Genomic DNA, 24,771 nt, shown 5'->3' on the forward strand with positions numbered 1-24,771 from the left:
CACCAAATTAACATGGGATTCTATTCGGTTATACTCTATTGCATCCACTTAAAACGTTCAACTTTGGGTGATGGTTGATTCTCATGTAGGTTTGGGTTGGAAAATAAATAACAGTTTTAAAAAAGTTGATACAGTATAGAACGTTTATTGGAGACAGGAACAGTAATCTGCATATCATCTATTGTCCAAGCTGCATTTATTTCTGATTATCATGTGAAAACTAAGTGTTAGACTCGCAAATACTTATGTAGTGCTCCCTCGGAGTAGAAGGCAGTGATTCCAGTGGGTCCTCATGACCAGGAGCACAGCAAGAAAAACCCCTGGTCTAAAAATGGCGTCAGACAGACAAGTCCAACCAAATCAACCTGACAAAAGGCACGAACAATACACAAATGTAGTCATCTTTTTTTGTTGTTGTTGAAATACAAACATCAAATACAACATACAGCCCTTGCAAAGGGGCCATAGAAAAGAACATGAGTCAATATAAGAAACTGAGTTGTACAATTACAGTGGAACTGTACACACGGAAAGCAAAGACTGTACTTTATCCGTCCCCACCTTTTGAGCTCCCTTTGGAATGTAAGAAGGGATCAATTCTCTGGTGGAAAATGCAGGCAGGACTTGAGAGAATGCATCTGGCACTGAAGGTTGCTAAATTTTCTCTTATTCAACAAGAATATGCAGCAGAATCTGCCTCACCAGCGATTTGTGTAAGACAAAGGGAACAAGTTGAATAATAGTTGGTGGAGGGAAAGTTTTGCATTAGCACCAACTGCAGAGTTTTTGGACTGTGGGTATCCAGGGTAGAACTATGGTTTGACAGTAACAATGATAGATTATAGTGAGGGAATAATGGTGTTGGTGAATGAAAGACGTGAATTAGCCAGGGGGAGCAGACACATCGGTGGCACAGCCTCACTGACCCAGACCGTCCGATGTGTTTACCCACCAAATGAAAGGACTGGGCCAAAGACCGGGACGAGTCTTTTCTGGACTTTGAACTGCTTTAGTCTACATGCATGCTTTGCATTGTCTAGCTAGCAGCCGGCAGTTTTTAAATGGTTTGGCAGACTATTCTTCTGGAACACGTCCTATTAATACAGCTAATACTAAAATAACATCTAAATAAGCTGTGGTACCTGGGCACAACAGAATTCATTATATTGTGTTTTAAGGCCAACAAGATTTAAGGTCCCCCTCCCCCCGCTATCTTCTTTTCTTTTTTATGTCAATTTATTCAAGTGTAATTAGAACCAGGTTAAAGCACAAACAGTCAGGGGTTAAACTGGGAGGACATAAACCAACAACCAAACAACACAGTGAAATAACAGTATCATTTAATTTTATTTGGTTCATCAATAGACAAAAAAAAAGGAAACAAAAGCCTTTTAAATTCTTTTTAAGGTGATCTGATCAAGCCCACCTCTTCTCATTAAAGGTGGAATAAATCCCAATTTAACCCCTGGATTTACATTCATGTGAACGTGATAGCATATAATTGAGAGCTAACAAGTGATGAGTCAAGAAAGCTGCAGGGCTTCATGCAGTGCTACCTTATTAAGATTGACATTAATTCTACTGTTGAGAGAACAGAATTACTCAAGCTTTTCTAATAATAGTGTCATGGTATCAAGAATCTAAAGAAATCTAAAGAAGCGCAACCATCTTATTCCAAAAAACACAAAAGCTGTGATCTTCATGTGCACGTGCGCACATGATATCTAGTTTTTGACTAATTTGATTTGCAACATGGTCAGCGATTCAATTAGCCTCTTTGCTGGAGATAGCTTCTTATTCATAATGCATTCCTCTAACACTGCAATTATATTCACCATTACAGACAGAAAGACTTGTGTGACTAAAGATATGAGCACATATGAGCCTACGAAAGCACAGACACTTGTTGTGAGTGTGACATGAATGTGGTAGTGCTTACAAGCTTACATGCAGTTAATGGTTTTGAGATGATATCGAGAACCAAAAACAATAAATACATTGTATAAAACATAATTTCATATCAATATATTAAAATACTATTCAAAATAATATCTTAGACAATATTGCAATATGAAATTGACTGATAAATAGTTGGTAGGCCTACACAGAGAAATATATATACATATATATATATATATATATATATATATTTAGGTTTCTGTGTCCTTCATAGTTGGATGTTTGGATTTAAATGATTTAAAGTTTCCAGATTTTCCCCACTGGGTAGCAGTACAATCCAGAGAGTGAATACATTTTTCTTTTTTTTTCCAACAGTAATAACAATGAACATACAGTACACAATCCCATAATAAAGATATACATACTGACTAACAATATAAATGTCAAGACAGAAAAATAGAAAAATATCAATAGAAATCAAAAGTCAAATACATGTCAGAGAAAGTATATATAGTAAAGTGTACTTATGAGTCTTTGTGGTTGTTTGTAGCTGGAGCCCATATTGGCTCTCATTGTTGGTACATTGGCTGTTTAAATGTACTTCGGTTCTTGTTGTTGTTTTTTTTTTTTCCAGTCCTGACACACACTTGCACACAAACACAAAGTTACATACATCTGCAAATACAGACTCATGCAATGGCGCACAGGCCTGCACGAATGCAGCTGTGAACTCCCCCATACACAGCCAGTCACACAAACAGATAAACACTCCCAGCTCACATGACCGTGCAGCATTTGCAGGTCTGTTTCTTCTCCTTCTCCTTTTCTCCCTCCTCTCCACCTCCGTTGGCCTTCTCTTTTTCCGCCATGCTGCCATTGGGTGGAGCTTGCTCTTCTTTGGCCGCGTCTCCTCCTGCTTTCCCCTCGCCATCCTCAATCACAACAAACTCAGCCTTGACATTGCCGTCCACGCCCTCCACTCCCAGGGCTGTGTTGGTCTCCTTCTCATCCTCAACGGTCTTATAGCCCATGAATACCAAAGTAACTGGGTTGTCTGCACTAGCTTGGTCAGGACTTGGGCCCAGCAGCTTGGCTTCTATCCCTGTGACCTCTCTCTTTGGGGTCTGACCAGAGGTCTGCACTACTCCATTCTCACCTATAGGGAGCACCAGAGCATCATTGAAAAATTATGTCAGTGCATTAGGAAAAAGGGTGGTCAGGCTATGTCAGACAGGCAAAGAAAGAGAGGAAATTTTAATGACCTCCGGTGGAGACGACCAATTTAATAGAGCAACTGAAGAGACTATAATTAGCTATCTTTCTCTTTCTGTCACAGGTGTTCAGGCTGCGTTGCCATGGTTTCCTGTGGGATATGCTGCCAAGGGCAAAGAACTTACCTCCATTTTCTTTGGCCACACCTTTGTTGGCTGGCACACCCGTCTCCAATTCTTCAATTTCTTGCTCTAGCCTGGCTCAGACACACATAAACATTGATTTGCAATTTCTTTATGACCACAAACACTACAATGAATGCCAGCAAACTGAGTGTAGTATTTAAAAAGAACCAGACAATGCTTTAAATATTTCAAATTACTAATGTTATGAAGTAATCAGTCTTCCTTTTTTTTTCTTTTTTTTAAATTTGGCACTCAGACACAGAGTGGAATTTATGTAAATAACCCCACCGTCACCACAAATAAGCTAAATAACTTTCGTGCCTAATTAGCAACCAGGACAGCCAGACAGCAGTTTGTTTACAAGCTTACATTCTGACTATTACAACAGCACATATTTGGCCTGATAAGTTGAAACTTATAATTTTCAATAGTTCTTGCCAGGCTGTTTTAAAAATCTGACATTGAGAGGTTTGAAGGTGTTCACCTGAGGATGACCTGCTCCAAAAGTTTGGTCTTCACCTCGTCCTCGTGCAGACGCTTCTGCATCTCCTCTTCAGCTGGAGCTCCATCTAACAACCAGCGCTCCCTCAGTGCCTTTGACTGCAATGAAACACAGCAGACAAAAGACATCATTATTATGAAAATAAACTTGGCCATACGTGACTGTTGAAGTCTGATGATATCTTTACAAAAGTATGAGTATAAACAGGAATGCAATATAATTGAGACTCCCCTTGGTACCTCCATATGCTTTGGTGGATTTGCATGTACGGATGACCTTTGATTGTGCAACGTTAAGAAGGAACAGTTCATTCATTTATTAAAAACACCTCAGGATACTAAAACCCCTTTCTCATTTTGTTTTTCAGAAGAGATCTGTAGCACTCTCACAGAGGCTCAGTAAAAAGCCCTTAAGTTGATCTAAAACCGAAATCTACCCGTGCGTGTGTCCAGCACAACTGCTGACTGCTGCCACTCAGTGATTCTGTTACACTTGCCAAAGTGTGTGACAGAATTGGCTGCCAAACCTTTTGCCAAGTGGACAATATGGCACTCGGCCAGAGGATTGAGGCTGCCAGCGCTGAACTGAAAAAATCCAAACGAACATCTAATTCTCCTATTATACTCCATTGAGCACAGGGTTGGAAATGTAGATATGTCCCTATAAGATAAAAACAAACTAGATCTAATCTTAAACCGCATCAAACATTTCCGGAAACTTGACAGTGATTACAAGAACATTTTTAAGGAAGAGTTGAGAATACTGACTGTGACTAGATATTCAGATTGTAAGCTGTTTGCTTTAATTCAGTTACTGTAGATAAAGTTAATCCCAGGACACGATGAACTCCCAAATACTGGTTAGAATAAACATGGGATTTAAATCGGCATGTTTAGTTCAAACATGTATATTTCATTTCCTCCTTCACTTTTCACCTCTTTTTAACTTTTCCCCTCTGTGTTGATTTTTTTTCTCCTAGTTTCCAAATAGCTATATATTCGTATCCCGACTCCCTAGCCACACGTCCTCCTGAAGATAAGCTAATATCAAAGCAAATACTTGGGATGCTTTGAGGTAAATATAACAGTGTCTTACTCGCAGCTGTTAGATCACGCAGCAAACTCAAACCCTGCCTGGCCATATGAAAAAGTGTTAGAAAAAGCTTTTGTTTTCACAAGCTGGGCTGACAGTCTGGACTTGTGCTCAATGTGAATTCCTCTCTAGTGATGCAACGTGAAATTCAACAGGAAAAACTCAGCTTATTTTCTTTTTTTCCTCTCAGACTCGATCCCTGCCCGACTCCTCTCGCTCATATGTGTCTCTATACAGTTCATGAACTTGAATAAGGTTGGAAATGTCAGGATGTACCTCCCTCACTTTCTATCTGTGTTAATCTGTTTGCATGTGTTAAATCTCCTGTCATTCTATTTCAACTCCTACATTCTCCACTGGGTAGTTTGGCTTCATACAGTCAGCTTTCCAGAGCTTTAAAGCACACACTCACACGGTGTAATTCAACACTCTTCATTCCCAAGCCCTGCATGGTCTCCTGGGCAATGAATCTAAACCTGCTTTCCCCCTCATCCCTCTTGGCTCTCTCAGTCTTGCTTTCTCTCTTGCCACACCCTACTACCCTAATGCCTGACATCACTTAATGTGCTCACTCATGCGTGTGCAAGCACGCGTGCACACACCAGTCTACATGAAAAGTCGTAAAGCTAGACTGCTGAAGTTACGTTTCTTTCCATTGTTCTTTGGGGTAAAAGCTGCTAACGTAGCAGACAAAGGGCGGAACTGGGATTCTACACACACACACACACACACAGACACACGTCTATGCACACATCCAAATGAAGGGAACAACTGTAAAGAGAAAATTGAAATGAAATTAAGCTAAAATGCTCTAAAAGGACTTTCTCTGATGCTTTATGAGATCAAGAATACCAAGTAGAATATTTTGCATCAATGTGGCAGTCAGGGCAGATGAACATTGCTTGAGTTACAGACTTTTTGTTCCAGTTAGAGTTTGGAAACTCCATGTTTCCCCGGTCAGCACTGGATGCAGCAGCAGCTCTCAGTTGGAGCGTCTGCCCTTTTATCTGAGGCGCCTGAGCACTAATAAGTAGCTACTTTAAGGTTATTGTTCAACAATGTATCAGCCATCTTACTTTACTTCACTCACTTAAATAACACACGCATGAACATATACACATTCATAAAGTTTAACCAGAGCTTGTCAGCATTACGGCTGAGTTAACAAATGATATGTTCATAAGTGAGCTTTACAGGTTTGTAACCTTCGTACAGAGACAGCGTCTCATCATGGCAACAAATAAATGCCCAAAATGTCAAACTATTCCTCTCTAACTTTGTATGAAATACAATATAAGTTAGTCTTCAGTGTTCAGTACTCGTAAACACTCCCACATACTGGTTTTCTCCCTTTAAGAACAGAATATTATCATTCAAATGTGGCAGATAGTTCCATAAATCACATCTGCTTTTGTTGACTAAAAACCAAACGCCTGTTCACGCTCTCAGTGTTGGCAGGCACTGTCATACCACTTCTTATGACTTTGTCTGCGCTGCCACGGTGTGATTCTGTGTGTAAGCGTTAGCGTGATTAAACGATGGAGCAGGTACAGCGTAATAAAAATGTTTGTAAACTGAGACATTTACTGGCTTTTCCACATGAATGCTGCCCTTGCAAAAAGAACACTTGGTGTGGTGTGCACAAAGGGCCTTTTTAATACGACTGGACAGCGTAATTACGCTTCCCCTCTGCGTGTTTGTGTCTATGTGTGTGCGTGTGTTTGCGTGTGAGAAAGCGGGGTGCGGTGGGTGTAAGAGCAGTTTCCTGTTGGTGGGAGTGGGACAAAAATCTGTTTCCTCTGCCTAAGCCCATTGCATTGTCTGGGGCTTCTGTGTTCTTTTATGAAGCAATGCACACAGAATTGAACACACGCATGAACATAGACACACCTACAATAGTTTGCTCTGAAAATAGAAAAAGTGGGAGCATGCAACAGGTCACAAGCACTTTTGCAAAGACACAGGCATATACATACCTCAACCTTTGCTCTTATCTGTAAGCGGCTGAATTGTCCAGCGCTGAAATAGCTTTGATAGTGCTGACACATACCCTGACAATAGCCTTGGCTCTGATAATAATGAGTGTGTGTCTGCATGTATGAGTGTGTGTGTGTATAAACAGCATGTGGAGGAGCTGTTGGTGTTATCTGTTGTCCATTCTGAACATTCCGTGACAGCAGCAGTTTGGGAGTATCTCACTAGGTTGGACTGATAAATTTGAGAGGAACTGCTGAGTTTAATGCAGCTGTGTGGGTGTGTAACAGTGCTCACATGTGGAGCATGATTCCAGAAAAACACAGAACTGCCCAGCAGAATTTCTGTTTCAAGTTATGGTAAGGGAGAGGCGTGTGGGGGTGCAGATGACACATACATTAATTTTACCAGTGGAGTGCTCGAGTACATTTCAAACAAAGTCAAACTGGTCTGTTCTCACATGATGTGCATCGCTCTCTTCTGCCACAAGTACAATATATCTGCTCACTGTTTGCAAGGACTGGGCTGAGAAATGGGAGTTGGCTGAGTAAAGTCCACATTGTCCAAGTGATTCACATATTTTTGTTATACATATTTTGCGCTAATCAGCACATGTGTAGTGACGTGTGTTATATTCACAGGATGAATTCTTTAAATTAAAATGATGATGTTCAGTGGAGGATGGATTTCTTTCCAGGAACAGATTAAATGCGTCTAGTATTTGCTGACAAAGAGGTGAAAAAAAAAACCTGTTTGAAACTGGAAACATGTGTCCAAAGAACATAACTAAGTGAAGGTGCTGGTGCAATGGGGGCCCGAGAAAGGGATACTTTGGATCCACTTGGGAAAAGCATTACATCACTCTGATCTTTCATGTAACACACACCGTGGCCAAAAGTCTTGAGCCACCCCTCATATCTTTATATACTATGTATAAATGGAAATACCCTTTATAAAGGCACAAACAGAGTTTGAACAATTCTAACAACTTGAAAGTCAATATTTGGTATGACCTCTTTTATTCTTCAATACAGTCTGAATCCTCTTAGACAAGCTTTCTTGTAACTTCTTTAAGTAGTCTTTAGGAATAGTTCTCCAGGCTTCTCGAAAAACATTCCAAAGCTCTTCTTTGTATGTTTGCTGCCTTTTGTTCCGTCAAGATCATGCCACACTGCTTCAATACGTTCCAGAGGTTAATCGAGGATTCAACCTTCCATAAGACCTGTTGCCATTACTTTTCAGTCCAGTTCTTGCATCATTTGGCATACCAAATCTACCTGTTTCTCTTCCTTAAGAATGGCTTCTTAACAGCCACCCTTCCATGGAGGCAATTTCTGATGAGGCTTCAGTATACAATAGAAGGGCCAGTTGCATCTCTCAGGTCTTCTGTCAGATCTTTGAAGACTTTTTTCTTATTTCTTAAGGTCTTTATTTTCAGATACTCTAATCTATTAAAGATAGTTTTTTTTAGGCCTGCCACTTCTTCTTTAGTCCCTCACTTGTCCAGTTTTCTCAGTTTTCTTAAAGAAACACTCCCCATCACGTTGAGATATGCCAAGTTTTCAGCAAATAGCTCTTTGGGAATCCCTGGGAATGTGTCTTCATGACAAACTGCAAGTAACAGAATGCCTAAAGATACTATTTAAAATTGTAAATATCTGTATAAACAACACAGGTTCAATCTCTTGGGTTAGGGGTCTTTTTATGCTGGATGATTTCTATGTAAGTGTTAAGCAGCTTAACTGGCAAAAAACACATTCCTCTGAAAATGATCAAGTGCAAGTAATAGTTTGAAAGTGAGAGATAGGGCAGCTAAGGTCCCGAGAAAGACTTTGCAAGACCTTTTGCTGGAGATCTATTATTGCTGGAGAGCTATTATAGAAAATCTTGCTCCTTGGAAGCAAATTAGAAAGAAATGAGGGGTAACTCAAGACTTTTGCTAATAACAGCAATTAAACCTTAAGTATTCTCAGTATAGTAGTACAAATGATCATTTGCTCTGTGCTTGCATAGTGGAAGTGAGTGTGTGTACCTTAAGATGCTGGAGTTGCCGTCGATCATCATCCAGCTGCCTCCTCTTGTTTTCAATCTCTGTCTGCTTCTTCCTTTTCTCCTGTTATCACACATACACTTTATGATTACTCACAAGCATCCAAAAAAAAAAAGACTACAGATTAGTAAGAATTTGTAAAACACCAGTAGTGACTCTTGGGTGTTGATATAAGTGTAAAAGTGTAAAATTAGTATGAAAAATATCAAACTTTTGTTTTTAACGCTGGTGCTGATGATTTAATGATAGATATTGAGCTGGTTCTGGACTGAGAGCTCTTCATCTACAGCACAATTTCTAAATTCATTGTGAGTAAAGAGCATTTACAGGATCTTTGACATGAGATTTTCCTTTCGAAGCAGCTGGATCCTCTATGGGATTTGAGAGATCACTATCACAAGAAAATCTATCTTGCCAGGCTTAAACGTATGCGTTTGTGACCAAGACCTTGGGAGAAAAAGATTGTATATTAATAGAATAAATTGTCATAAACAAAAGAACAAAGAACAAAACAGGTTATGTTTACTCAAAATTTCTCAAAGCTTTTGTTTCAACTGGTGTGTGATGACGTGAGGATTTGTTCTCTCCCTCAAGAGTTAAAGAATATGATATTTATGACTTATTTCAAAGGTAACAAGACAAAAAAGTATGCACATGGGTATGCACACATAAGTTGAAAAGGCATTAACCCTATTCAAAAGTGAAATTGAAGTTATACAGATAAAACAAAAGTATGCTGCCTTGCCCAAGTCACCAACTGGATTTAACTAAGCAAAAAGGTAGGAGCCTCCCGTTGGAAAAGAACTGCAGTGATTAATATATTTCAGCTGGCAACAAGTTATGTAACCTTAACTGATACAGTGAGTGGCTTCCCATTCCTTAAACAGCCACGTTGGAAGACACATCTTGTGGTTGTTAAATATTACTCTGTTTCAGGAGGGTCAAACTACTGCTCTGCGTCAAGAAAACAAATCAACTAAGGAGACTGCTTTAACTGCTAAAATTGGTCCAGGTCCTTTTAAACTTTTCAGAAGGCTAAATGCAGAGGTGAAATCAACACATACACCTACGCTGTTATTGATCTTTCACGAGAGCCTCTGCCAATAGATATCTAGGCCTAGCACATAATGACGTGGACAAAATCCCCTTGTTCAGTGAGGCAACACCAGCAGAAGTTTAGGTGACTCAGTCCAGATCGACTCAGACTATCGGGTGTGCAGTAAAGCCGATTTGGTATTTTAAATAGGATGCATTTAAACCCGCCTTCTCTAGTCGGATTTGGCATCTCCTTAAGTAATTTATTCAGTTCAGTATCCTCAAATGTTACCTTTAAATCTACATGCTTCTTCCAGGATTTGATTTACCAGCTGGCTCCCCTGATGGTGGCTCATTAATTTGACGAGTCAATAACATGCAATAGATGGGATTTTTAAAATTTTTTTCCAAGGTGTCTCCCCTTTTCCAAACAATAAGTAATAACATACATACATACATAAAGACAACTACATAAGAAAATGTTCGGCAATAAACCAAAATAGACTGATCAAATGATGTAGATGGGGAGAAATCTGGGTACTGTGACAGATTAGACAGAAAAAGAGAAAGAGAAAGCACCAACAGACTCTGCCAAGTCATGTGAGATATTAAGACAATGAGAAAAATAAGTCTGCTGTAGCTGCAGCATTAGCTTTTGATGTCCTTTAATGAGTAAAGGAGATGGGATCTAAAAGGCTGAGTCAATAAGACAGGCTATCAGACCTTGACAAGCAGCAATGATTTGTTGTTTCTACATCCATCAGTCTGCCCTGAAGTGCACTCTGATGTGCACTCTGTAAGATAAAGACAGAAACAGACTGTGTGTGTGTGTGTGTATGTCTTACAGCGATGGCCTGGAGTCTCTCCTCTTGTGACACCTCAGCCATCCTGAGAAAAGGAAAAAGAAACAGGTTGAGAGGCAGATAGTTACAACCACACATTACCATTAATATTAGAAGTTACACACAGTGATAATTAATTTTCTTTGATCGTATAACTCACTCGCCAACCATTTACCTTCCAAGAGACTGGGGTTAAATATCTGTCTATTCAGAACTAAATTAGTGTCTCTCTCTTGTCAGGGTGAGTCAGCGTAGGCATGCTAATGCAGGCAGGGCGCTGCTGGAGATTCCTGCTCTAATAGGTTCCAGACCAGAGATCTAGGATGGAGGATGGACGGAAGCAGACTTGAAGCCAGAGGGGAAAGACTGCGACTGTTACTCAACTGAGATGGGATAAAACTATTCCTATGGCAGGCTCCCAAAGCAGTCCCAGTAAATGATATCTGTTATTATGTGTTCCAGGTAATAAACCAATCACGGCAACAGTAGCAGGTCAAACACCAGGCGTAAAAATATGTGGACTTCAGTTGAAGTTTTCCTTGTAAATAATTTAGGTGCATCATTTCAATACATTAGAAGCTGTATAAGACAAGTATAAACCAACTGATATTTGTGTGAGGCTGTAGATGCAGGAATACCAATCTTATTTAAGGTTTAAAGCAGGTTGTCCATTGCTCAAGCCATATTCTCCTCCATTGAGAGTTGTGTCTGTTTAATGGGATATGATGAGTGTATGAAATGCAAAGCCTCCCTATATTTAACCCCCTAAACATCTGCCAAAAATATCTTTGGACATTTCTTTTGTTACACTCCAGGTACATTCTGTTTTTGTAAGTGTCAACAATTCAGGTTTAAAGGTTGTATGTGCACTGTGAAGACTCCATGCTGCTTTTTTAAAAAGGAATTCCCTTAAATTCTAATTAAATTTGACAAATATAATTTGAATTGATTTTGTGTTCAACTAACAAAAAATAGCTAATCAACTGTTGAAGTCTTTTTTTAAAAAAGTGCCATGTCTGTTGTATGCCACTGTAACAACAATATCGTCAAGTTTTGGACAAAGTTGCTTAAAGAAAATGAGACATTCAGAGCTTTCCCTAATGCATTCCTCAAGGAAATTATACAACGATTAATCTACAAAAATCATTAGCTGCAGTCATAACGATTATTACAGATTTCCAGTTAAGGCTAGACTGAGAACATGTGGTTTCATATTTCATTTGAAAAGAAAATACATTTTAAGACGAGGGCAAAAAACTCAGCAGCAGGCAAATCTTGTTCCACCTCTGCTTAGATTATTTTGATGTATTAGCCAGTATCACTGGACACCTTATGGTGTGATTGGAATGTGAATTTCAATATAGTCTAACAGTGGAGATGCTTGTTCAATTCAAATTCACTGAATTGGTGTCAAATTATCAAAAGTCACAAGTCCAAAAGAAGAAATTGACTTCCCTGACTCTGATTAGAGTCTTAGCCTAATTTCAAGCTATGCAAAAGAAGCTTTTTTTTATATAGGTTGGGAGATGGTTAACAATGTTAGCAGTGTGTCTGCTCCAGCCTGAAATTAAACTTCATCCTAACAAACATGGGATCCTTATTTCAACTCTCTATAAGAAACTCGTACCAAAAGAGCTATTACAAAACAACTCATCACTCAGCCATCCAACCCAACCAAACCCTCACCAGTGAGGTTGAAATATGTTAAAACTGTGTCTCTATTCCAGATGGGTGGCAAGACCCTCATTGTCACAGTGTGAATTAGTTTGCATCATTTCCCCAGATCTTGTTTTGTGAGAGATAAAAAAAAAATACTGCTTTAAACTGCACATCTTACTTTCGACATGAAGACTAACTAGTGAAAAAAAGTCTCAAACATCTTCTTTTATACTTGCTAATTCAGTGTGCAACCACCAAAGCCTAGAGCTCAAACAGCCTCAGACAAGTATTATGGGAGGACAGTTTGTTACATAGTTGTGCCGTTTCTGGCAGTCCTGCACACAAACAGCTGTGATCGTCACAGGCACACTTCTCTCCGCTTTCCCATCAAGCTGCATCACCATCACATGGAGACTCTTTTGGAGGAAATGTGGACCACAATCATCTGATCGTCCCTTCAAGCAAACACACAAACACAGACACATTGTACTTTCTGGATGCATTCCTTATTTCTTCTTCTAATTTTTTTCATCTATAACCGATCCAGCACAAATAGGAAGGATAGAAAGACATGTGAATAAGACATGTGGAAATGCTCTGAGGGAAATCAGTTTTATCATGCTTGACCAGCGCTGTAAAGAATAAAACGCAGCGCGACTAACGACACCAATCAGCAATCTGACCTCAAAAAGGTCACTTTGAGCATAAGCAGAAAGAGTCACAGTCAAAGCTCATTTATGCTCAGAAGGCCACATCAAATAAAGTTAAGATTTAGCCAACTTTTTATTCAGTTTTTAGTGCACAACAGATTTGTTATGCAGCACACCAAAAGTAGCATACAGAAGCTGTACATTACATCTGACAACAAAGATCTGTAATTTGGTGCCATATATGAAGCTGACTGACATATCCACATGTAGTTGTTGTGATTTTATAACCCGTTGACAATGCCTGATAAGGAATCTGCGAATGCGAATCTTATTATTCATGTTTAAACTGAATATTTCTGTTGTGAACCAGTGAATGAATGAACAACTCTGGGCAGCTAACTAGTGTCGGGTGTCAGTAAGAATCTTCAAAATTACAGGACCGACACAACGTGATTTTAGGGTCAATCACTTCTTCAATACCGCACTTGGGTGAATAGTGTCATATTTTTCAGAAACTGTCATGGTCTATGGTGTTTTTTAAGGCTGCCTTATGTTAAATTATCCAGGTTTTGCCAGGTTTAGCCTTGGTTTCTATGTGTTCTGTTGTTTTTGTAACGTTTTGTTTTTATGTACAGTTAGTACTTGCTTGTCTTCCTGTTTTATTTTGAGATGGTTTTCCTGTGTCCATTTAATTCAGTTTTGCTCCCCATTCGTGTTTCACACCTGAGCCCAGTTCTTAATTGCCCCTCTTGAGTTTCATGAGTCATTACCTCTGCCTCTGTCTATATGCTGCTCAGTTTCCATGTCAGATCCTTATCTCCCCTCCTGTCTTGAAACTAGTTGGCTCATTTCTGTTTCCTACCCAATTCTTAACCATTTGAATTCAACTTTGGTTTCGGAAGGTCCTACCAGTTTTGCACAGCTTGGACAGTTCATCTGCTTTTGTGTCCTGCATAACACACATCTAGGCCAGCACTATGTATCGAGAACTGATCGCTATCACATTAACAGCATACACAACATCAATATAACAAAGACAAAATCAATACTGAAGAGATATCTTGACTTGGAGAAAAATGACTTATGGTGCAGTGTGACTGGAAAAAAATCAAGTCACACAGGAAAACGTTCACAAGTAAAAGTGTATCAAAGTCAACATAAGAAGATGGGAGTTCTAAATTTAGATTTTTCACCTTGTCGCACAATTTAAAACAGTAATGAAGTATCCTGCTTGCCTAACCGCCACACAGCTGCTGTGATCCATCTTGAAGACAAATTGAAAATGTCCACTTCATTGGAAAAGTTTTGGCTTATGTCCTGCTGCCTCTCTGGTAAACTATGACCACAAACTGGGAGAGGACACATGGACAGCCATCTTTGCTGCATAGTCACAAGCATAATTACATTTATGAGAGTGAAAGGAAGATGCAGAAGGAGGCAGGAAGTCGCTTAGAGACAGGGTGGCAAAGGCAAATTGAAACAGATACATGTAGCTGATCAACAGTGTCACTTAGAAAGGACTGAGAGAGGAATGGACCTTAACAGCCAGACAAACAAAAAATCTGGATATTTTTAGCAATATGTCGAGACAGGTGCATTGCAGACTAAGTCAGAGAAACAAACTGATGATGCTCCTTGTTTTTTGTTGAGTGGACTGCTGCTGTAGCATTTCCAGGAACACATTAGCACCATCATCTTTTTCTAACCACATTTAGATTATGGTTCTCCAGCACCAGCAGTCCCTTTGCACACTGTAACTGCACTGAAATTCTCTTAAAGTAATCAACTTAGTGCCTGTGAAGCCAGATGAACAATAACCCAAGCTGAGCATCATTGTTTGGGGATATCATGTTGGCTTTTAGTCAAAGAACTATATAAATCTCCCCTCTGAGAATATCCACAATTTACCCTTCATTAACCTTGAGGATTTATTAAGTATTTGCTCTAAGTGTACTGTGTTTGCTCTTTTCAAACTCGACATGTTACTTCTGTATATGGAAGCATGTTTTTAAAGTCACTTGACAATATGATTTGAGAAATCGGTAGGGGAAAGTGGCATTAATTATTAATGAGACACCAGTCATTTGACTCAAGAGCAGGCACTGGTCATCCATCAAAAACCTCAATACCTGATCTGATCTAATACCTTCAACATCACAACCAAGTGAGATGTGCCTCAACAAACATAAGAAAGGAAAACACGTTGATAGTGACAAGAAAAGTTAAGAGATTAAAGTGAGCTTCTATGAGATAAGTGTTGATTTTCTGGTCTCTTTCTATTGCAGTTGGGTTACAAATCAGTCCATAAGGCAAGGACAAAAGTGGAGACATTTTAAAATGATGGCGGGTCAAACATCAGCCAATCACTGGTGTAAGGTGTGGCTGGGAATGAAAGTTAGGTGTGGAACTGTGCAAAAGAAACATAAAATAAAACCACCATTGCCAAAGGTCTGGCTCCTGCAGGGAGACAGAGAAGTGTTAACGGTAACCAGGTAATAGCGACTTCGAACACCTGAGCCCAGGTGTTTCTGATCAACACTTGACAGAGCCTCCCACCTTTCAACCTAAGCCTAAACAATTAATGCAGAAAAGCAGCAAGGGCTGTCACAGTTGGATCTCCTTCTTTACAATAAATATGGGCACTTGGAGATTTTCACATATGCAAAGTTATGGTAGTTTAAAAGCTTAGTAACACACCAAATGCGTCACCAAAAATGGATTACATCATGAGCATATTCAGAGGAAATGGGTTCGATGGGTTTTTGTCTATATAAAGTTCCCTGAAGTTGTTGCGAAAAAGCACTGTATAAACAGGAGAAAATCTCTGCCAGAGGTGAACAACAAAACTTAGATCCAGGTCTGGATCAACATCAAATGTTTATCTGGGCCTTCCTCCAGCTCTGGTAAAATGTTCATGCAAATCTATCTGCAACTTTTTGAGTAATCCTACCAGCAAACAAACTCAACCAAGCTCCTTGGCAGAGTTGATAAAACTGAACTGAACTGGATCATGTACATGATTCACCCATTCATGAATACCGAGAGCGCTACATTTGAATATCCCTGCAATATACGTAAACAAAGGGACACACTGTTGAGCAATTAGACCCCTTCTTGCTTACCAGTTAAGAAAGACAAAGTCTGACAGCTGCAGAGTGAGATATCTGCAATGAGGATATAGAGGTGGAGAAGACAGGCTGCAAAACAGAAACAAAGGAAAGACACAGGCAAATCTGATCTTTTTCTTTTTCCACAACCATGCTCTTTATCATCCTGTGGCAGCTGCATTTCACAGAGAAGTTGTAAAAAATAAACAAGAATATAGCGTTAAATGATCCCCGTTGCAGAATACTGGCATGCGCACTCTCATAAATGATTTTCATAGTCACTCTTGCCTTCTGAGAAAAAGGTGTGCTCCCTCAGGTGTTTCTTCATAACAGCAAGAACCTCTTAACTGCCACTAATGAAACCCAGCACACACTTAGACCCATATGCAGTGTGGAAAGTATTGGTTGAGACATGGAAGCTGAAAATGATAAGTCAGAGTTTCAGGATAAACTAAATAATTATAATTGTTATTATCAAAATCCAGAAAAATCTCAGATGTGAACTCTGAATGAAGAATCATCTACAGACACACATACACACACCCACACCCACACAAAGCTACAAAAAATGTTCCTCTTCTGAAAGAAGGATGACTGTGACAATGACTTTTGAGCTTAATGACCCAAGCCCTGCATTTCAAAACTGTGAGAATCTGGAAGAGAAATCTAATCTCAAATTAACTTCACACTCACTGTGTTGGAGTGGCACTTTTTTCTCCTCTCTACTCCCCACATCCAGCTTCCTTCCGTCAGGCCAAAAGGGTCACAGGGACAACAATACCCCTCCCTGCCTTTCTGCCCAGAACTGAGCACTTGTCTCAGGCCAGCGAGCACACACACGCTGTGACCTCTTCACCACCACACATGCGGCTCTGCAGCCTTCTATCTGAGGCGCAACGCAAACTGCTGCAAACATAAACAGTACGGTGCCAATAAAAACTGAAGGAAGTCCGCTGATGTCACATGTTAACATTCCGGGGTCATAGGGTAAAGCCCCTTTCCCCCCTCCGGAGGTCACCATTAACAGCTCAGTCAGTACGGATGAGAGTGAAATACTGTGCTGTGTAACATCCATGCATGTCAAGAGGACAAATGAAGTTTTGTTTAAAATCCAACTTGAGAGGACAGATGAGAAGCCACTAGCAGACTGAGGCATGTGGGGGGAGGATGAGGACTGAGAGGCAGTTCTGATATTCTAATTTGCTATGTTAATATAACGCATTCCATATGATAATATGACTGCTGTGATTAATACTATGATTATAACTCATACGAAATGGAAGGGAACTTATAAATGCTCCGAATGTTACTCTGTTTCTTAGCATAAGTCAAGTCATAAGATTTCTTTCACTGACTCATTCCTGCCTTGAAAATTCAAGGTCTAACAACAGTTTTAAAAAACGATTTGTCTTCGAGCCCAATGTAAGGTGATAGTTTGGAAAAGGTGAAACTATCTTTTTTAACCTTTGCGCCAGGATATTCTGAAAGTCCAGGACAGAACTTACAACTTAAAAGCAAACAATCACATCCTCCAAAGCAGCAGGCCAAGTGTGCGTGACCCAAAACGTATCTTAGGTACACTGGCCTACAGCAAAATATGTGGTGGCTTTAAAAGAAAGACTCTAATGTGTTAGAAGTAACATTTTTTGTGGGGTTTTATCGCTGGGGAGGGACTCCTCACCCTGGCAACGTAGAAAAATTTAATATGGAGCTTTCTAACAAGTGATGGATGCTGCAAGGGTCTATGTGAACTCGCCCGTTCTCGCTCCCACAGCGTCACAAACTACTGTTTTTGTCAGGACCCCATGGCATCACAAATCAGTGCAGAGGGAGGGCTTTGAGCTTGTTTTATGACTCTTCGTTAGATCAACCCAAAGCCTGCGGCAAAGCCTATGCCAGTGACCCACACCATTGTTAGCATTCACTGTATCCCTGTGCTATGGTGGGTCTCTCAGTGGCAAAAATATAAATATCTGAATAAAACTGTGGTTATGGGAGTACATGGGAACTAATAAATGTTGAAAAACAGTCATTTGTGCTGCCCTTACTGCAACACAGAGGATAGAAGATGTCTGAGGACATGCCGTGCGTACCATTTTTGAGCCAGCTGAGTCGATACGCAAACTGGCAGAATGCTGGTTGTTCTGTTCGCATTGGAGACAAACCTGATACAATTACAGCCCATTACATTTTCGCCCCACAGCGGCACTTTAACAAAGCAGTATGTTGAGTAAATATGGCATACCAAGCTGAGCATTCCCAGTTGTTGCTGTGAGATGTAATTATATTTCTGGGGAGCGTCTCTCTGATCTTCAATTACAAATAAAGCTAAGCATCCATTTTCAAAGCGCAGGGAAATATTGTTAAATTTCAACTGTACTTGAACCCAAATGTCTTTTATCAAAATAAGATCTGTTCCCTGAGCACAAAGTCATTTTAGTGCCTAAACCTGATCAAACAGTGAACAAAACTGAAAGTCAACACAGCGAAAAAAAAAAGCAGGCAGAGAACCTCTTGCCCCAAACTGATTTTAAACTTTATGATTCACTTTTCTGGAGCTTTCCTCCATCCACCTTCCACCTGCTGTTGATGATGCAGTCTGTTTGAAATACAATTAAGAATAAGACTGGTGGCCTCCAAAGGACAACTTGAGTGATTTCTCATAGATGCCAAAACAGTTTTCAATATCTAACAGTATCGAATACTATTTAATAGTTTTTAATTTCCAAAGAAACACAATGGTCACACAGTACGAACAAAGGTCTACAGAAAACAAAAAAAGAAAATGTTAAAACATTCATTTAAAAAATGTTACAATCTTTATTATAAGAGTAAGTTTTAGACTGTGGATCAACATCTATTATGGTTTTGTACACCTTATGTCTGATCAGTAGGACCACAGTCTTGCTCTGCCTCGTGCAAGGAGGCGGTCATCCTCCCTAAAATGTGCCTATGTGGCGTTTGTTCACGCAGCCAGATATGGTTAATAATTATGGCCCTGCAAAGATGCAACCTCTAGTTGTTGCAAGAGCAATTGCAAGTGAAGGGTAAAAACATGTTTTTTTAGCCCTAACCATGATTATTTTTCTTTTAATCCTCCTCAAGTAGTTTAATTTCTAAACCCTAAACCAAGTGAGACTATTTTCCAAGGATGTTGTTTAAACCTAACCAGCTAATGTTATAGCCTAAACATAACCATGAAGTGACAAAAGGGTTTTAGTAAAGTCATATTATTGATGGAACTTATGTTGGTCTGGATCCCGCATCACACAAAGCTCCATGGTCGAAGGCACAGTGTTTTGCTGCTTCAGTTAGTTACCTGTAAGTCTCCTCGAAAATCCCTGAGTCAATATGACGACCCCATCAATTTGCCTCATGGCTGCTTTTTTTTCCCATCTGACCACTGTTTTCTTGTGCAACAATAATCCAGAACGGTGGAAATCTGTTGAGTCGCCGTCTTCGCTTGTTAATTCTGATATATCCAGCGTCCAGGGGCTGCTTGCTGAGTCTACAGCCATTCTAACCTTATTGATCTCTGTGTTTTGATTACGACCACTGCATGAAGGTCAGAACGCAGGTTCAGCTTGTAGAGGGTAAAAAGACAAAGTGTGTAGCATCTTTCATGTCCCTGATAGGTGTGTGACAAGATGTTTTGCAGACTGGAGTCTGGTTCACTCTTGAGAATTATGTCAACAGGCTGCAGAGGCAAACGCCATGACACCGAGCGACATCAAGAAAAGGTATTTTAGAGCTAAACAGGCAGCTCTGATTTATGAATAGTGGTGTTAGGGGGAAACAACTGGAGAAATTCTTGTGAGCTTCTGCCCATCACTATACAAGGGTCTATAACTATGCTGAGACACAAGCAATGATCAAACTGCAGAGTGGAGGTGCAGCAATTATTTGATTAGTCATTTGGTGGCAGATTAATAACCTACTAACAAAACTGATCAAACTTTACTGGTCTCAAGTTCCAAAATTTGTGGATTTAAAACCTCTAAAAAAAATATATCACTATCATTCTGAGGTAGCTGAGGAGGTAAAGTGGTCACCCCTCATTTAGAATGCTGGTAAATCGATCTCCAAAAGCTCCAGCTCACATACTGAAGTGCAAGATACTGAACCCAAAACTGCTCCCTTGTGAGTTGCTTTGAATAAAAACATCTGGTAAACGAGTGTAAAGTAATCAGCGATCTTTGAGGCAGCCCTGCTACTGAAGCATGCCTAGGTTTCCAACCTGCAATCATGACACAGCTGCTAACATCTATTACATCCTGCGACAACACTGAACTTGTTGTTGTTCTGACTGGGTTCAGCATGAAAAATGATTCAATTCTTGGTTCTCAAAACAAGGGGTTAATGATTAATACTGGATAATGAATAAGAAATCTGTCACAGATGTTGGTAACATTCTTTTTAAAAAACTCCAAAATGCCGCACACACCAGTTTGTGACTCACTGTTCAATGCATGAAAGTATTTCAAGAAGTTAGTGGAGTAGCAGAAGTGAATGATTGGATAACCATACGATCCTTTTAATTGACTTTGGCCCCATTCTTTGAAAAATATCACAGCATCAGCAAAAGCATAATCTGCTGACACCATTGCTTTTATCTTTACAGACAAACCAATTTCCATAGTAAGCTGTCTCCTGCAACCCGGCAGGTGCTCTCTGCCTCTTAGTTCAATCAGCAGCCTCTGTATATCCGGAAGCCCATGGACGTGCGTTATTGGACCAGCCTCTCAATGCTAAAGCAGGAACCATTAGGCCTAATATGTGCCTTCCCTTATGGAAAGGTCCCAACCCCCACTTGAGGCTCTCAAGAGAGTTAGGAATTGTTTACACTTAAGTGTGTTTGTCCAATATCGGCCTGACAAATCTCTTCTGGGATTATGAAAAAAAAAAAGTCTCATTCACATAAGGTCTAATGTTCATTTGCTTTTTAAACCAGATGCGTGTGTGTGTTCAGGTCACCTACAGTACAAAAAGAAGGACGATCCCTCCCTGCTGCTTATCAATAGTGCTTTTGATACAGTCTTTGCAACAACAGTGATGATCGTCATATGAGCATGTGGGTGTGCGCGTGTTTTGGACAGTGGATACAAGAGTCTCTCTCTCGCTCTCACAAACACACAAAACGCACAAACACACTCTCTACTGACAACATTTTCCTCTGAGATTAACACAACTTAGTGGCTCAAAATGACAGTTAATCAGAAGACAGACGATCTACAGGAAAGAGTGAAAAAAACAAACAAATCCTCTCCTGCCTCATCTGTCATGACAACATTACAAGAAGGGAGGGGGGGTTGTAATGAGAGAGAAAGAATGTGACTATCCAGGAGGAAAGCAGGAGAGAGGATATTAGAAAGTGAGTAAAATTATGCAGTGCATTATCTATTAATATCGCACATCTTTACTATCTGCCTATGTTTTTCCTTATTTTCTAATATTTTTGCCGAGTAAGCGTTCACTTTCACTTCTTCTTTTACCCACAAAAACATTCAACATTCAGCATAAAACAGTAAGGGCTTTTGCAATGCATACCATTAATTTCCCCCTTGCAGAAGGCTGATTTTGATTTTATAACCATTGCATAAGAGGTTTCTTGATGGCAGCAAGGTCAGTGAGTGCAATTAGCCCTCACTCTATGGCTACTCACTTAGGACAGGATATGAATCTGAGAGCCCTCTGTCCTCTAGTAATGTTGCCATTCCAACAGATATGCTGCAGAAAGTCATGCAAACTGCTTCCATGTGGTGGTTCCAAGTTGAATTTAAATTGTATGTGACACTCTTTTGAGTTGAAATATCAGGGGTGCAAAGCAAAATGTCCCCTTTCAAATATTTTAGAGCCGTTTCGTTCAGAGTTAGGTGCTGTGTAGCTTGTGCACGTGTGGTTTCTCGTTCACTTTTATCTGAAAACAACTCCTTGCTGCATTAGAGTGATGAGGGGAAAAAAAAATCAAGAGAAAGGTTTTGATTTGTCACTGATCTAAATCAGTGACAATGACACAAAAAATGCACTGCAGAACCGAGGAGTGAATGCAGATTCCGTGTGGTTTTGTCACTATGAGTGACCTCTTTCATATATAAGTTATGTGGACATTTATCATTTCTCAAGATGCCTATATATGTGTTGTTTTGCGGTATCAACTTATATTTTTAAGCAGCTTGGGTGCTGTTAAAAAGGACAAATTCAGTACATATTTCTATTAGCCTCAGCGGGCCCTTGTTCATACCGCACCTCATTTATAACCTGACAGCTCATGAATATGAATAAATGCTCTCCAGCAACCATCTCACTGCCCCTAAATAAATTGGTTAAATCTGATTAACACCAAGCCTCCTGGGTCAAGAGACAATCATCAGGAGAACTTTTAGACAAACACAGACACAATCCATCTATGTGTTTCACCCATTCATTCAAAGTGACTTACGACTGGATGCAAGCATCCAGAGACAGAAATGTGGCTGCCCACAGTTGTGATGCCAGCTGATGATTGAGAGAAAAAGACAAGGGCTGTCACGTCCTCTGTGAGCCGCTGACAAAACACAGGGCAGTCAACCGGATATGGACCCTGAGCTCAAATAATGCCTGGCTGAGGCCTTTGCTGGACCTAACATGTCTCGTTTATACAATAAAATGACAGAACAGACAACGAAAAGAAGCACAGATGGGTTGTTTATTAAATTAAATTGCCAGATTTTTAGATTTTCACTGATAAAAACACTCTTGTGGTTGTCATTGTGACTTATTCAGTTTTTTAGTGTGATCCTTAAATGGCTTGTGCTTCAGTTACTGCCAATATTCCAATCATTTGCAGGCTGAAGTCATTAGTTGTGTACAAACACCACATTTTGACGTCACTGGTCAATGATCAAATTATGCAAACCCATTTCCAAGAATATTGTGACACTTCAAAATGCAAATTAAAAACAGAGCATAATTTGCACATATGTTCTCAAATTTGTGATAGACAAACAATCTCTTACAACTTGGGGTAAACTAAGTTCCATCAGCAATCTGGTGAGATGTCTGGTTTACAGTCACCTTAAGGAAAATTGTTGTGGGGCAAGAGAAAATCTCTTTTAGTACACAATTTCCCAGGATCTTTGGAAATCAAACAGGTGTCCAGCTGTTCTCATAAATACAACAAATGGGTGTGTTAGGCTGGAAGACTACGCCTTTTGCTGGTGCTGTCAACAAAGATGTTGTCCACAACACAGAGGAGAAACCCAGGAGAGAGACAATAGACAGAAGACCAAACAAAAAGCACCCTCTGTCTGGTTTGGCCTTTGCGTGCTGCGATCAAACATGATTACAAAAACAGTTGGTGTTGGAGTTGGTGACATTGTTCTTATTCAGTGACAGGAAAAGAAGCAGAAGCAGAACACACAGACACACACAAGCCTACGTGCTATTCTGAGAGGATGGAGAAGCCAGCTTGGAGCTGTTAAGGATGCACAGTATCATTCCCCGCTATCCTAAAGCCAACTGCCTGTTCCGCTGCACAGTGTAAATTCCAGACAGGAGTATGTAATGGCCAAGCTTTATCAGCTCATGCGCGCCATATTGGGGGGACTGCTCACATCACAACACACACAGAACACCCCGCTGCTCCCCTGCTGTCTCTTCTCCTCTCCTCCACAGTCTTTAACCAGTCAGCATCTCTCATCCGTGCAGCGGCGGCCATGCGCGGCTGGTGCCGCTGGTAAATTTCCCGACACGCTTAAAATACGATTGAAACACTCTCCTCTCCAAAAACGGATCGACATTACATGAAGGATCATTAAAGGCATTCGCGTAAACATGTCTTCATGTTACACCTGTCGGCCCCATCATGCCTTCACCGTACAGCGCTATAAAGCTGCGTCCTGGACATGCGACAAACCATGACATGACACGATAATGACAATATTTTGTAATTCTCCCCTAAATCAGCCACTGACTTTCCTTCCCGTGTTGTTTATCCTTGACAGGTCGAGGAACTCATACTAATGCAGCGATGTTCACACATTCCTATCGACAGTCATGACTCTTCAAAGAATATCATAGATTTAGATGATATTTTTCATGTTTTCCCTCCTAAACTGTTTCCCATCCCTCTGCCTAGCTATGTCACCCCTCCTCGTGCGGAGCAAAGGATGCTGCCGTAGTGCACAACCAGCCGCTGGATAAATCACCGAAAGCAGGTCAGCCACAGGAAAACACAAGCACCGTGCTCTCCAAATCACGACTTACTCTGTTGCAGATCCCTTTTGCGTCCCGCTGCAGACGTCTTCCAAACGCGGTGTCGTGTTGTTTATTTCTGACCGTGAATACAGAATTCTCTGAACACCCCTTCCTCTCCTCCTCCGTCCCCACCTCCTCCTCCTTCCCCTCTTCTTATGCTTGGCACCCCTTCTGTTATTGCCGAGGTGATGCCGCTGGCAGCTCGCGCGCACAGACCGACGTTAATGAGACTCCGATGGTTTCCAATCGAGCGAAAAAGACGCACGCTGGCTCCGCTTTGAGGGGGGATCTGAGGGGGCGACAGGGCGTCGTCTGAGGCAGGTTGTGGT

General features: G+C 40.4%; 1 protein-coding gene across 1 annotated transcript; it reads right to left on the reverse strand.

The window, feature by feature from the left end:
* Positions 1–1,323: 1,323 nt before the first annotated feature.
* On the reverse strand, positions 1,324–24,556 carry palm1b (paralemmin 1b). The gene is made up of 6 exons (XM_072365029.1): positions 24,452–24,556; positions 10,795–10,837; positions 8,897–8,977; positions 3,781–3,896; positions 3,297–3,367; positions 1,324–3,055 (listed from the first exon to the last, which is right to left on the reverse strand). Exons 2-6 carry the CDS (start codon positions 10,834–10,836, stop codon positions 2,676–2,678), a joined length of 690 nt encoding a protein of 229 aa, XP_072221130.1. The 5' UTR covers position 10,837; positions 24,452–24,556; the 3' UTR covers positions 1,324–2,675.
* Positions 24,557–24,771: the final 215 nt, after the last annotated feature.

The sequence above is a fragment of the Leuresthes tenuis genome, unplaced genomic scaffold (genome assembly GCF_036924035.1).
Source record: "Leuresthes tenuis unplaced genomic scaffold, fLeuTen1.0.hap1 SCAF_15, whole genome shotgun sequence".
Lineage (NCBI taxonomy): Eukaryota > Metazoa > Chordata > Actinopteri > Atheriniformes > Atherinopsidae > Leuresthes > Leuresthes tenuis.